The 16,142-nt window shown below is 34.5% G+C and overlaps 1 protein-coding gene across 1 annotated transcript; it reads left to right on the forward strand.

Moving 5' to 3' along the window:
• Positions 1–4,814: 4,814 nt before the first annotated feature.
• On the forward strand, positions 4,815–15,570 carry LOC113513830 (multiple inositol polyphosphate phosphatase 1-like). The gene is made up of 7 exons (XM_052902232.1): positions 4,815–5,132; positions 8,480–8,628; positions 9,573–9,851; positions 10,896–10,994; positions 11,807–12,016; positions 13,415–13,662; positions 14,813–15,570. Exons 1-7 carry the CDS (start codon positions 4,931–4,933, stop codon positions 15,066–15,068), a joined length of 1,443 nt encoding a protein of 480 aa, XP_052758192.1. The 5' UTR covers positions 4,815–4,930; the 3' UTR covers positions 15,069–15,570.
• The last annotated feature ends 572 nt before the right edge of the window (positions 15,571–16,142 follow it).

Consider the following 16,142-nt stretch of genomic DNA (forward strand, 5'->3'; position numbering starts at 1 on the left):
GATAAATAGGAATTCAGGATCATAAGAAGGATTGGAATTATTAGAACAATTTATAATCTTGTAAGCAAAATTAACGCGAAGATAAATTGCGACTCCACCGCCACCTGCCAATGCTCGGTCATTACGAATAAGATTAAAACCAGGCAAATCGTATGAGGCAGATGACAGACATGGTTTCAGCCAGGATTCCGAGACTAGAATAGCATGTACATTATTGACGTCAAAAGATGCAAGTAGATCCGGGTAGTGGGCTGGACTACTTTGTGCGTTAATATGAACTATATTGAAGTTCTTATGTGTGCTGTCAAAATTCCATTTTAAAATCTCATTTAGAGGGATAGGGTCACTGAAAGTAGAATCATAACTAGATGACGATAAACAAGAAGAAAAAGAGCAATTACCTTGATCAAACATATAAATAAGATATTATAAAATTAAATAATAATTAATAATATTTATATATATACCCAACCAGGTCGCCCTCTTCGCGGTTCCTCCTGGAAACTATCATGGTTAATTCCTGATGAATTCATCATGATGGGCTAACTGGCCTGTTTTTATTCTCATCTATCACCCTTCACTGGTGCTTCGCCAGCGTATCCCGTTAAGGCAGGCGGGGTTACCATACCATTTTCACCCATCAAAAAAAATGTGAATTCAGGTGTTACTTCTCTTCATACCTCGTAAATATTGTATCCCCTATCCTTCTCTGACATCAGCGGCTATTGAAGTGTAGACTAGAGACTTTACCAGAGGAAAATTTTGTACAAAAGTTGATTGCTTGGGTACCTCTGTCCCACTCGTGTTTCAACCTTAAAGCAGTTGTGTTTGCATGGCTGTGTTTCGGTTTGAAGATTGGGATATGGCGTGAATTTACAGGGTACAGAGAAATAACACCTGAGTCCTCAGGAATGGCAACACATGGGGGGTATCATGGGCGAAACAGTATACTCTATTATGTCCATGGTACTGCTGATATCTATAGGCGACGGTTACCACTTTCCATCAGTTGGGTCGTCAGCTTGTTTACTATTCTAAGTTGTATAAAAAAAAAGACTAGAGACACCCATCAGGGAATGGTAACTGACGAGTGTTTGAGAGGGGGTGAGGCAGGCCCGCTGCAGGCGGCAGGGAGTACTAATAAAAAATAATTTGCATTTCTTTATTAGCATAAAGAACGTGCTGCATGAGAAATTTATAACCAGTGTAATGGAAGATGGTGATTAAGACATGGTAGTTTTACTAGTTTGTAATTTTACTTCATTTACATAATTTATTTACATTGTAATGCGAATGAAAATACCACAGATATCAGGTTTGTACAAGGCGGTGTGTTTTGAAATTTTTTCCACATATTACGAATGTTGCTAGTAACAGAATGTATGTTTAAAAATATATGTTTATTTTTAACTAGTGGCGCCACCTTGTGTCGAATGGGTATTGTGATGGTGTCTGTAGGATATGTGAAGACACCACGCCGGCATACACAGACCATCATTGTATGCCGGCTGAAGAAACCCAGTGACCCGGAGGTCGTCGCCTCCGGAGTAAAAGCCGGGGTAGTGGGGTACATCCCGAGGCTCCTACCTCGCCTGCCCACACATCATCCGGTGGGCAAGAGATGGCCATGTTGTTGTTGTTGTAGGATATGTATGTATGTGTATTTAATACGCCACGCCGACATACACAGACCATCCGTGTATGTCGGCTTAAAACCAAGTGACCCGGAGGTTGTTGCCTCCGGAGTTGAAGCCGGGGCAAAGGGGTATGCCCCGAGGCCCCTACCTCGCTCACCCACACCATCTAGCGGGCAAAGAGACGACCTTATTGATTGATAGGATATGTATTAATATTTTTTAAATACAGACTTGCCCATACGAAAATAGCTGATACAAATGAATGGTCTGAAACAAATGGCAGATTATTTTCTCGTCAGAAATGCACCACAGCCATAGAATTAATGATTGCCAGTTTTGACATCATGCAATGTCATTGAAATACGATCCAAACGACGTGTGATACCTACAATGTGCGTTCAATAACGCGCTTCTTCGTAGGTAGTTTTTGTACGTACCTTTTTCCCTTGATATATATATATATTGATACAGCTGATTCCACTGTGAATTATTAAATTGTATTCATTCTAAGTTGAATAACAAAAAAAGTATAGTATTCATAGATTACAAAATTTTAAATGAAAAGCAAGAAATAAATTTTAAATTTTGTGGAAAGAATTTCCTATGGTTTTCAGTTCAGGATAATGTTATGTTTTCACTATTTTAGTTTTTGCCAACTTGCCCCTTACACCCGGTATATTTAAAATAAAACATATATATATATATATATATATATATATATATATATATATATATATATATATATATATATATATATATATATATATATATATATATATATATATATATATATATATCCACATATATTCAATTATTAAATAATTATTATATTTAAATCAAATCATATTTATTCGCTTGCTAAATGGTACAATAAGAAGTTACATATACAAGTAGATACACAACATGCAGCAGCCCGCAGAGGTATGCAAATGTAAGGTAAGTAAGGTAAGGTAAAAGGTAATTTAGTCTCTACATTATATATTACAATTATAAAGTCGAAAAATGATTAAAAAAATCCTCATTATTTGGAAGAGAGGAGAGGACGTCCAACAACGCTACCAGAAAACCACGCCTCACTCTCAGCGAAACATAGTTCCCGTCAACCGGAGGTAGTTGACTCCGGAATTTAAGCTGGGGCAAAGTGGTCCATCCGGAGGCTCCCACCTAACCCGACTTTTTTATCAAGGGGAAATTCTTCGAAAGTGATCCATCCGCCGGTGGGACGACGAATGGGTGCTATGGGATTCTCACCCACTAAAAACCTCTTGGGTTGTGCACTGCGCAAAAACATTACGTCGATCCCAAATAGATATAGGAAAAGGGCAAGAAGAAAAGGAATTGCTACGTTGCCATATCGGTAAGGAGAATTATTAACAATAATAACGATGGTCGTGATATTAATATCATTGTGGTATCAATATTAGAATAAATAATACGAATCCCGTACGTGTTTCTATCGTGAAGCAGTTGTGTTTGCATGGCTGTGTTTCGGTTTGAAGGGTGGGATATGGCGTGAATTTACAAGGTACAGAGGATTAACACCTGAGTCCTCAGGAATGGCAACGCATGGGGGGTATCATGGGCGAAACAGTATACTCTGTTATGTCCATGGTACTGGTCATGTCTATAGGCGACAGTTACCACTTTCCATCAGGTGGGCCGTCAGCTTGTTTGCCATTCTAAGTTGTATAAAAAAAGAATACCAATATGAATTTAAGGGGGGAGAAGGGATTGTTAGTAATGGAGATAAGCAAACCCATTGCTAACAATAGACTCTACTAGGTCGACCTCCATACGGTTCGCTCTGGAAAGCATCATGACTGATTTATTGTTGAATTCATCACGATAGGCCAACTGTCCTTTTACACTAAAATTTCATCCCAACCATCTGGACGAGTGGCGGTCCTCCACTGTGCGTTTTTCAAGGCACTTTCTCCCACGCACAACCACTCTTTGGAATCAACTTCCTGCAGCAGTATTTCCGAACCGATACGACAACATAACCTTCAAGAAAAGAGCATATTCCTTTTTAAAAGGCCGGCAGCACACCTGCAATGCCGTAGGTGTTGTGGGTGATTATGGGCGGCGGTAGTCACTTACCATCAGGTGAGCCGCATGCTCGTTTGCCCCCTGTGTTGTAAAAAAAAAAAAAAAACATTAAAACAAATATATAACTTTAAAATCAAATATAAAGTTTTTACTGTAAGTAAATATACTATTTATTTAGTATAATGAAGTATTTAGTTATTAATAGTTAGTAACAATAAAACTAAGTGTGCGATTTTATAAAACATACAACTAAATGATCTATTATGTACTATACATACATAATTTCAATACCTTTATATAAATATACTGTACATAAATGATTGCTTTAAAATCATCATGATGTATTCAAGTTATTAGGACGAGGACTTCCAGTAATATTTAGGTATAATTGATGTAAGTTTTTATATGTAAAGTAAAATAAAGTAAAATAAAATAAAAAAATAAAATGTACGTACAAAAAATGCAAATGACTGTTACTTCATTCATTTCAACCGAAGCGAATTGTGGTGCTAACGTGTTTTCGTATAAATGCAAATAACATTTGTAAATAATTATTAAGTGTATTCACTAATAAATCAATAATAATAACCTTAAATATAAATAATTATTGTGAATTGCAAATGCAAAACTTTATTTTATTTAATTAATTTATGTAAAATAATTCAACAACAAAAAGTTAAATAACAAACGTAAAATTATTGTGATTGTGAAATGCAAAAAAATGAAATTTAATTTAATAAACAAATAATATTATTATATAACAAATGATCGTAAAAATTGGATCGTAGGATTAAATATCATAAATTATTGTTTGTGAAATGCAAACAAAATAATAAATTTAATTTAATGAAACAAAATAATAATTAGACAAAAAATAAATTGAACTTCAAGATTAAAATTATTGTGATTGTGAATTGCAATTAGAAATTTTATTTTAATAAAATAATAATATCATAACAAATTAATTGGATTACAAGATTAAATATCATAAATTATTGTGCTTGTGAAATGCAAACAAAATAATTAATTTAATTTAATAAAACAAAATAAAAATTAGACATTAAATAAATTGAATTTCAAGAATAAAATTATTGCGATTGAGAAATGGAAAAATAAAAATTTATTTTATTTATTTAATTTAATTAAATAATATTTTGGCAAGCGGAAAATAAAAACACAGTGTGTGAACATACCGTTAATTTCAAGTGTGGATAAAGCGATAATCAGATAAATATTACATATATATGTCAGAGATGGCAGATTTGATTTATTTTAGAATACAGACACAAATGTTGCCATATCTAATATTCGTGTTCATATCTGTAAGTGGCGTGCTCAGTGGGAGATCATGCTACTGGAACGCGCAGTGCTCCTTTCAGTTGTACTCCTCGAAAACACCATACGACACCGTCCGAGGGGACATAAGGGACCAACCTAATCTACCAAGTAAGTAAACCATAGTTTTAAACAGGTATGATATCGAAGTCGTAAGCTATATATGAAACTAACGAACTACCCAAGCTATAGAAAGAATAATATATCACTTAAAAAAATCCGAAAATTTTAAATAAAAAAATAATTGTAACCCATGTTTCTATGGAAATGTATTCAGTTTTACTGGTAGTGTACTTTTTTTTTATGGTAGTGTACTTATAAAATAAAAGATGCTAACTATTTCGAATTGAACCTGTATAAGAACTAATATACTTCGCAACAAAACCCGGTGACTGTAAACGTAATAACCTTTAACGGTGTAAAATTTTAAAACAATTATTTAGTTATAAAGCTTATTATAGTCAATGTAATGTGAATTGTATTACTGTTGCTGTGCCGAAATAAATGAATAAGTAATAAATATAAGTATTGACGTAAATAAATATTGTATTATCACGTTTAAAAAAAAAAAGAATTCAATGATCGTTAAGAGAATATTGGAATTTAGAATTTCTAGATTTTATCTCGTAAAAAATAAGTTTTTATAATAAAAAGTGGGTTTCAACAATAAAATCAAAGGTCATAAAGAAAAAAATAAAGTTATATCATGTTTTAAGTTGGCAGAAAAATTTATCTTTCAGTCAGTATGAACAGTACCATGGACATAACAGAGTATACTGTTTCGCCCATGATACCCCCCACGCGTTGCGATTCCTGAGGACTCAGGTGTTATTCCTCTGCACCCTGTAAATTCACTGCCACATCCCACCCTTCAAACCGAAACACAGCCATGCAAATACAACTGCTTCACCGTAGAAACAAGAATGGGACAGAGGTACCCAAGCAAACGACTTTTGTACAGTCTCCCTCTATTAAATTGAGTAACTATGTAACATTATGTCAAATAGAGATGTAGAACTTTTTTAAATGACTGGAAGTGAAATGTCCCTCCTGTGGTATCGGTTTACGTTGGCGGGGCACCAAGGAAAGACTTTTTCAATACATGATTTGTACCCCCGACTACGCTAACGGTATACGCTGGCGGGACGCTAGTGAGGGATGATAGATGAGAAATGAAAAGGCAAGTCAGTTAGCCAATTGTGATGAATTCATCTGAAATTCATATTTTTTATTAGATGGATAGATACTCTTTATTGTTTCCTCCAAAAGATTACAATAGTAAATTTATTATAGATACAAACAATTACAAGAAATAATCACAGTAGAGAAAACAATAAGCGACCTTATCGCTAAAAGCGATCTTTCCCTGGCAACCATTGGATGGAGAGGATATAATTATAAAAGGTTTGAAATTAAATTAATTAATTAATTTAAATTATCGATTTTTTTATTTAATTGGTCTAGTTTTAGATTATATAGACATAGTGTCTCCATTACAAAGGTTTCGAGAAAAGAGATATTTTAAAATTTAAAAAAATAAATGGTAAAATAAATAATCACAGTTTTATCTAAGCAATCTGATATAGTGTATGTTGTTCTTGAACCATGCCATCTCCAGTGTGTATTGATAGATAACCTATCTGGACGTTATCATTTTATGTTAATTTCCAGCGAATTATGTTAAGTCACTAGCGTTAAAATCTTAGAGCTGGGTATCATTGCATTTTTTCATTATATTATTATATTTCATTATATAATTATATCCTTTGGCGAGCTAGCAACAACTTTAATACTATTTCTAAAAGTCCTAATATAGATCTATTTTCGAAAAATATAATATCAGTGAGAGACCAACTGAGTAGGCAATTTTTTATTTATAGTCAGTTTGAATAAATATTGTATGGATAAGAAGGCCATATTTTAATCAAATACTAGCAATTAATTTTTATTTTGTATTTTATTCATCATTTTTTTTTTTGTTTTCGTTCCTCTTGTTTGTTCATATTTTTTTTTTGTTCACTCCTATTTTTGTTGCTTTGTGTACACAGCGCCTTGTATCTATATTGTTGCTACTTGTGAAGACCTATTAGTGGCTTATTTTGTGATCCTAAACTGTATCTTTTTGCTCTAGTGTAGCCCTGGTTTTCCTATGAATAAATAAATAATCAAATTTACTTGTTCTTTTTTGAATAGGTGATAATGGAATGGTAACCCCGCCTGCGCTATCGGTATACGCTGGCGGGGCACCAGTAAAGAATAATAGGTGAGAATGAAAAGGCATGTCAGTTAGCCTATCGTGATGAATTCATATGGATTTCAGCACGATTGTTTCCAGAAAAGGCCACTTGAAGCTCGACCTAACAAGGAATATTTCTAGCAATGGAACTAGTAGTAAGCATTAGTGACAATCCCTCATATACACATATATAATTTTTTTTTAATGGATGACAATGAAATTGTAACCCCGCCTGCGCTATCGGTATACACAGGTGGGGCACCAGTGAGAAATGATAGATGAGGATGAAAGCAGGTCAGTTAGCCCATAGTAACGAATGCAAGATGTATTAATCACAATGGTTTCCGTGGGGAACCGCGTGGAGGTCGAGCTGACAGGGATTGCTAGCAATGGGGCTAATAGTCCACATTACTAACAATTCCTTTCCCTCCTACATATACATATTAACAATACATACATAGATATATTTAATCAAATTTGGCTCAATGAAATAGAAGTTTCAAAATGGAATCTTATGATATTTGCTTTAAAGTTTTTTTAATGATTATGCCGTCTTCAAGTTATTAGGAAGTGAGTTACAGAGACGATGATCTCAATCATTACTTATCATTGATGTAAACGATATATTATCATGTATCAGTTGAGTGATTGACACTTTACATACAACTAGTGTTATGATCGAGAATTTGTTTCCTGTGGATATATCTAACGTAATAGACGCTAGTAGGTCGATCATGGCAAGGCAAAAAGATATAATATTTTGCTAATCTAGCGGAAGATGCTCAGACGCAATGCTCACACTAATATAAACAAGTATTTACTAAGAATAATTTTCAGCTTTATGTTCTCCCTCTTAATAAAATAAAAACAATACTACAATACTACGTAATTGTGCACTGAACTATGTTGTTTCATTTGTGATTTCAAGAAATATGTAATTGGTGGATCGCACAGGGTTTCGTCAGTAAACAGTAGATCTTGGGTCTAGTCAAGTCTTGGTATAAGAGATTATACACGTCTCGAAGTATACTGTAATATCCATACGTACAAACAATTGTTATTGTTGTCTTTAGCGGGTTATTTACGAGCGGCTTACGAATAGGACAGAGGTGCAAACGACTTTTGTACAAAGTCTCCTTCTGGTAAAACTTACTAAATTTAAAGTCATTAGGAACCGTTTATGTATTTTTTACTACTAACATTATGGTTTATGTTTGTACAGATTGCGAGGCGGTAAGTGCGTGGACATTGAACAGACATGGCAACAGGAACCCTGGAGATAGCGTTATTGATGATATCAAAGTGATAATTGGACTAAAAGACGAGATTATATCCAGCTACGAAGCTGGCTCTAGTCAACTGTGCTCACAGGTATTAACACTATAAGAGTTTGGAACATTGGATTCTTTAGACCTGTATCTTTTATATTTATTTTCTTATTGTTTTTAAGGGCTTTTTCCTTCTTCTGGTATATCAACCCTATCGTACCCTGCACTGATTTCTCAAATAAAGCTTTATCTGTATTTCCTAGACACGGAAAGAGAGGATTAATGGGCATCAATAATTTACAGAGAATTTCAAAAATTTCTGGTTTAGCTTCAGCTAATATAGAATGAATAAGACCAACATTAAATTTATTTAAGTCAAAGTGGCGCATGAATTCTTCTCTTTCCTTCGTGTTTATACGACACTCTAATAGTATATGTCCTACATCATCGATGGTATCATAAATTTGACAATGGAGTGTCGATGTTCTATCTATATAATCTAAGATAGTAGGTAACATAAGTAAGAAATTGTTACATGTTTTGGTAAAATTACGGTATATTTGTTATTGGTAAAACGTAAAAATTACCGGTTTAACTTACATGTAATTAGATTGAAAATACTCGACTAGTCACATAGAGACACGCAGTCACGCCCGTGTTCGCTTCACGATTAAGGATCACGAATTGATACCGAAACTAGTCGTGCTGAACTTAGTTTTCGATCTAATTACACGTGAGTTCAACCGGCAGTTATTACATTAAAATATAATGCTTACGAAACTTTTAACAATAAAATTGGTAAAACGACCTGTTCTTATTTAGAAAAAGAAATACACACAGGAAACAGATTCGATCACTTCGTCTGTGTGTTCTACAGAGACAAAAATAAACTTACAAAAAACTTATAAAATTATTTTTATATAAAATAGGTATTTTTAATTTATATCACGGTCATTTATGAGACATTAGGAATTAAGGTTAATACGTTCTTTGATTTTTTTGTCGCGCAATGCATATTATTTTCTATTTAATTTATGAATTCTCCAGGATATCGAAAATTTACGTCGCTGGTCCTGGAACGAGACTATCGATGCATCCGCGTCGTTTTTAACAGGGACAGGGTATGAAGAACTGTATGGTATTGGCAAACGGCTCCGAGAAAAGTACCCTCAACTGCTGCCGAGTTCTAATGACAGCTATTACTTCAGAACTACAAATGAGCAGAGAACTGTTACTAGCTCTAAAGCTTTTGTGCACGGATTCACTGATAACACCAATTTGAGTCTCTCAGTTGATGGTCCGTGGGATAGAGATGATCTTATAAGAGTAAGTACTGCTTGAGAAATCGGAATCCATGGAACACTTGATGTGCAACTGCGATTCGTTGGCAAGTATGCGTATGAGTCTACTGGGAACGGCTTATCCAGAACCAGGGGACTACAGATATCTTAAACCGCGGGATATCGTTAATGTAACACAAAGGAACTATGAAATGATGGTATAAGGCAGGGGGAAGCACAAAAGATCCCAATGGGTCGACGTGCAACAGCTTAGCTGACCCCATATGCGATTATAAGGTAAGACAAGTACTGCTTTATATTTAAACTATTTACAAACGAAGAAGGTCAGTAATTATTCTGATTATTTTTATGGTGTACAGTAATCTATAATTGTATTTACCAATAGGAGACTTTGTACAAAATTCGCTTGCTTGGGTGCCTCTGCTCCAATCGTGTTTTTACCCTGAAGCACTTGTGTTTTCATGGCTGTGTTTCGGTTTGAAGGGTGGGATATGGCAGTGAATTTACAGGGTACAGAGTCATAGCATTCCTCAAGAATGGCAACGCATAGAAGGTTTCATGGACGAAACAGTACACTCTGTTATGTCCGTAGTACATGTTTATAGGCGACGATTACCTACTATTAATTTCTAAAATTTGATTTGCAACTATTCGACAAACAACGATATATATTCAAGATGTCCCTGGCATTATTTTTATGTCTTTCAGACTACCAACTCTAATCCTTTCGTTGTGGGGGGAAAGAGATTGTTAGTAATGGAGACTGAGAATCCCATTGCTAGCAATATACCCAACCAGGTCGACCTCCTCGCGGTTCCCCCTGGAAACTATCATGGTTAATTCCTGATGAATTCATCATGATGGGATAACTGGCCTGTTTTCATTCTCATCAATCACCCTTCACTGGTGCTCCGCCAGCGTATCTCGTTAGCGCGGGCGGGGTTGCCATACCATTTTCACTCATCAAAAAAAAATCCTTTCGTTGTAGATATTTTAAAAGTAAACAACCTTTTGAATCCGACTTGTAGTCTTTGCAAGCTTTCGTTATTTATATCATTATCTGTTTTAGCCTTACGAAAATTGTGAGAAATATCAAGTGGAGACAAAAGCAAGTCAAGAATTGGACGATCAACTAACTGCTTATTATAGTTCAGCTGAGTTTATAGCAGTGAGTATTCTAATTCGTAATTAAGTAGATATGAATTTAAATTAGATACACAAACAACCAATATTTAGTTGCAAAATACAATGTATGTACACGAGTTATTATTTTCGTCACGTAATCTACATAACCTTGCTTGCAAACATACAGTAATGCTTCAAACCGAACATTTTATCCATTTTATGGATTGAACGTTTTGAACATCATATCATATCAGCCGTTAATATTGCTGAACATAGGCTTCCCCCATAAAGTTAGTTATGCCGGTAGTTCCCACGCTTGGCAAATAGGTTGGCAACCGCAGTTAGGCTTTGGTAATGTTTTAAAAGGACGCTGCTACCCATCCCTCTACTATAAAGTTCTCTTAGTCGCCATTTATGACGACTACAGCAAAGGAAGGATGCTTATAATCCTTATTAGAAATAACTCGTGTTCTTGTGTTTCACCAGAGGGAGACTTTGTACAAATATCGTTTGCTTGATTATCTCAGTCCTATTCGTGTTTCTACCGTAAAGCAGTTGTATTTGCATTTCGGTTTGAAAGGTGGGATATGGCAGTGAATTTACAGAGTACATAGGCATAGCATCTTAGCCCTTAGGAATGGCAATGCATGGGGTTATCATGGTCGAAACAGTATATTCTGTTATGTCCATGTCACTGCTCATGTTTTTAGGCGACGGTTACCACTTTCCATCAGATGGGCCGTTAGCTTGTTTGCCATTCTAAGTGGCATATAAAAAATGCTTGTAATTGCCAATTTTGAATGGCAGTTTTAACTATTTATAGATGAATCGATAAACAATTTTAATGTGTAACAGGTTCAGAATAATGTCCAGCAACGTCTTGGTATCAATACAAAGTTGTCTTCCAACGACATATACTCCATTTACGAGCTCTGTCGATTTGACCGCTCCTGGACGCCGACTCTGAAGTCTCCTTGGTGTTCAGTGTTCACCGATGATGATTTAGTCGTCTTGGAGTATGAAGATGATGTGTGGCATTACTATAGAAATGGTTACGGGTCTTGGGTGAGTTTGTATTGAAATATTTTCATTAAAAGATTATGAGATGTCATCAATATTAAGAAATGAAATTATTAGGAAATCAAGAATGACCTTCCAATATCCATATTTAAAATGTAGAAGCTCAAGTCCAGAAATATAAAAAAAAAAATATTATCTCGTTTTCTCTTTTTAAAATGACTTGATTTTTTTGTGTATTTTGTTATTTATATTAAAGATAGAGGCATTTTTTGATGATTTTTACTTTTAATCGAAAGGCTTTGAGATATAATGACAAACAACAATTACAAAATACAAACAAAAATATAGGATTAAAATGAATTAATCCCAAAGTGCTTGTTTGTTAAAGGTAAAGAGTCTATTCTTGAAAAAAAATCAAATTATCTTTTAGTATATATATGTATATATTTATTTATTTAAACTTTAATGCATATTAAAACAATGTATATATAGTGGATTTAACACTGGTCATTGTTCTCTACCACTCAACTATTGGGCCAACAGAGAAATAAGTAAGTGGTGCATTATTGAATAGAGAAAATATAAAAAGTAATATTTAATATATTCATGTATATGTGAAATGTATTAGTTTATATATATATATATATATATATATATATATATATATATATATATATATATATATATATATAATAGATTATGTAATTCACATTTATTAATAATATGTTTAGGTGTTATTGTAAAATCTTTATTGTACTCAATTAATTATGTATTGCGTAGAATTGTATGTTATTTATGATATAGTTTATAGTTTAATTTAATAGAATATTAAAAGCCAGGATTTTATATTATTTATCTATTTTATCTTATAATATATTTATATGTTATAAATATTTAAATATATTAATATAAATATACACATAATGAAATAAATAAATAAATATATACATGCATAAATAAGTACATACATCAATTGTATGTATTAGAAGAGCAAATAAAATAATTTAGAGTAATCAGCAAGATAAGTTTAAAGAGAAATGTGAGTAAAAAATAGATAAATATTTACCAGAGACAGACTTTGTACAAAAGTCGATTGCTTGGGTACCTCTGTGCCATTCGTGTTTCAACCGTAAAGCAGTTGTGTTTGCATGGCTGTGTTTCAGTTTGAAGGATGGGATTTGGCAGCGAATTTACTGGGTACAGAGGCATAATACTAATCCTCAGGAATGGCAACGCATAGGGGGCATGGGCGAAACACTCTGTTATGTCCATGGTAATGCACATGTTAATAGGCGACGGTTACCACTTTCCATTAGATGGGCCGTCAGCTTGTTTGTCATTCTCAGTAGTATAAAAAAAAAACAATAAAAGGGAATCTAGTTTATAAATCGTCATTTTTATATATATAATTTAAATGATACTAAAGGTAATTTATACCATCAGGTCAACGTAAGACTCGGTGGTCCAGTCCTGAAAGATATGTTCGACAACTTCGAAGCAGTAGTGCAAGGTGGAGGTAGGAAGATCGTCTCGTACTTCACTCACGATACCATGCTTGAAATGACGTTCAGCGCACTGGGCTTATACAAAGACGATTTCGTTCTAGAAGGTATAAGGAGACAGCCGAACAGAAAGTGGCGGACCAGTTACATATCTTCTTTCTCTGTTAACATCATAGCTGTCTTAAACAGGTAAGGTTATTGATGACTAGTTTATGACCGCAACTTCGTCCGTTTGATCGAGTTATGATAAATAACTTATGTCCTTCTGTATCTCATATATATATATATATATATATATATATATATATATATATATATATATATATATATATATATATATATATATATATATATATATATATATATATATATATATATATATATACATATTATACATGTATATACATATATATATATATATATATATACATGTATATATATATATATATATATATATGTATAATTTAGTACACATGTACCATATTGGGTTACGACAATGCTAAAACCATACTGGCGTGTGTGTCCCGGCGTAGAATAGGCCACCGCTTCTTTTTCTATGGGTGTCGTGAGAGGCGTCTAAGGGAGGGCAAAGCCTCGAAGAAGCCTACCTGCGGTTGCCAATCCGCTTTCCAAGCGTGGCAACTACTAGCAAAACTCCCCTTATGGGCAAAGCTTATGTCCAACAGTGGACAGTTAACGGCTGAAATAATAAAAAAAAATCTAAATTATATAACTTAATCTGTTGAGGAAAACCGAAATAAAATCCGTAGCGTAGTTTAAAAGATCTAAGCGTACAGACAGATAGAAGCGACTTTATTTTATACTATGTAGAGAAGTAAGCGTAAAAAATGCAAAAAAGACAAAATGTGTTAAGTCAGAAATTGAATTTTTTTTATACCACTGAGGTGGCAAACAAGCATACGGCCCACCTGATGGTAAGTGGTTACCGTAGCCTATGAACACCTGCAATATCAGAGTTATTACGTGTGTATGTGTGTTTCAACCGTACAGCAATTGTATTTGCATGGCTGTGTTTTGGTTTGAAGGGTGGGATATGGCGTGAATTTACTGGGTACAGAGGAATAACACCTGAGTCCTCAGGAATGGCAACGCATGGGGGGTATCATGGGCGAAACGGTATACTCTGTTATGTCTATGGTACTGCTCATGTGTATAGGCGACGGTTACCACTTTCCATCAGGTGGGCCGTCAGCTTGTTTGCCATTCTAGGTTGTATAAAAAAAAAACCTCTTTGAATGGTCTAATATGATATGTGTATACCAATAATTATAATGTATTTGATTAACCAATAATGAATATTCAATTTAAAAAATTGCAGATGCCACGAATCAGACGGCCAGTCTTACCGCGTCCAGCTTTTTGTTAACGAGGACGAAACTGAACTTTGTCCCCCCGAAGGATGCACATGGGAAGAGTTCGAGAGGAAATTTGCGTCTTACACCTCGAGCTTGGACTTCTGCAGTTTAGATTATGCCAATCCAAATCTGGCATCTCTATCTAGTAACGCGAGAATAAACGGAATCGGTCCCATTGTTTTCCTAATTCAATTACTTATTGTTTGTTTATGGAGATAATTATGTGAAGTAAGCATGTTATTTAGCTTAAGACATGGAGTTAGCCATGCCTATGTTTTCATAATGGAAGTGTTTATCATATTGCACATCTTTCTATGCATGTTATACTCAAAATTCCTACAGCGACCTCCGTATCCAATATAATAACGCGTTCAGGGTGTTGATGGGGCTGCCACGATTCTGTAGCGCGTCAGGGATGTTTGCTGAGCATTGTATAAAATGTTTTTATGCCACGATGTGAAAAAGGTGTGCATCCCTGGTGCGCAGAGTACGTGCCGGCGCCAACAGCATCCTGAGTATGATAGCAAGCAGGCTGCACTGTGTGTACGTTGGTCACTGCTGCGCAATTTCCAATGGAATTGTGCAGCGGTGATTATCTGCATATTATTTAATATATTATATGTGTGTGTGTGTGTGTGTGTGTGTGTATTGTGTATATAAATTTACTAACATTAGTTTTAAGAATATTGTTACTAATAAATATTTAATGGACCAAAAAAGACCGAAATATTTTTTTTTATTATTATTATTTATTAGGTATTTTAAAAATTCTTCTTTTTGAATAAATTAATACATATAAATCATTGGAAATATTTAAGGATCGTATTCCAGATTTTATATACAAAGATAGTGAATTTATTTCAGTTAATAACGTATGCATGTTGCAGTCAATAGTCTTAACCAGTCAAAAGTACTATTGACTAGCAAAATCAGTCAAAAGTACTTTTGACCGTATGCTTTAGTCAATAATACTTTTGACTAAAATAACAGTTAAAAGTACCTACCAGAGGGAGACTTTGTACAAAAGTCGATTGCTTGGGTACCTTTTTTTTTTACAACACAGGGGGCAAACGAGCATGCGGCTCACCTGATGGTAAGTGACTACCGCCGCCCATGGTCACCCACAACACCTACGGCATTGCAGTTGTGCTGCCGGCCTTTTAAAAAGGAATATGCTCTTTTCTTGAAGGTTATGTTGTCGTATCGGTTCGGAAATACTGCTGCTGGAAGTTGATTCCAAAGAGTGGTTGTGCGTGGGAGAAAGTGTCTTGAAAAACGCACGGTGGAGGACCG

This window comes from Galleria mellonella, unplaced genomic scaffold (assembly GCF_026898425.1).
Source record: "Galleria mellonella isolate WM207_F2 unplaced genomic scaffold, CSIRO_AGI_GalMel_v1 utg89, whole genome shotgun sequence".
Classification (NCBI taxonomy): Eukaryota; Metazoa; Arthropoda; class Insecta; order Lepidoptera; family Pyralidae; genus Galleria; species Galleria mellonella.

Coding starts and splice junctions, on each gene's coding strand:
- LOC113513830 (XM_052902232.1), top strand. CDS start 4,931: ATGTCAGAGATGGCAGATTTGATTTATTTTAGAATACAGACACAAATG. Junction 10,995..11,806: donor GTTCAGCTGAGTTTATAGCA/GTGAGTATTCTA, acceptor AATGTGTAACAG/GTTCAGAATAATGTCCAGCA. Junction 12,017..13,414: donor GAAATGGTTACGGGTCTTGG/GTGAGTTTGTAT, acceptor TTATACCATCAG/GTCAACGTAAGACTCGGTGG.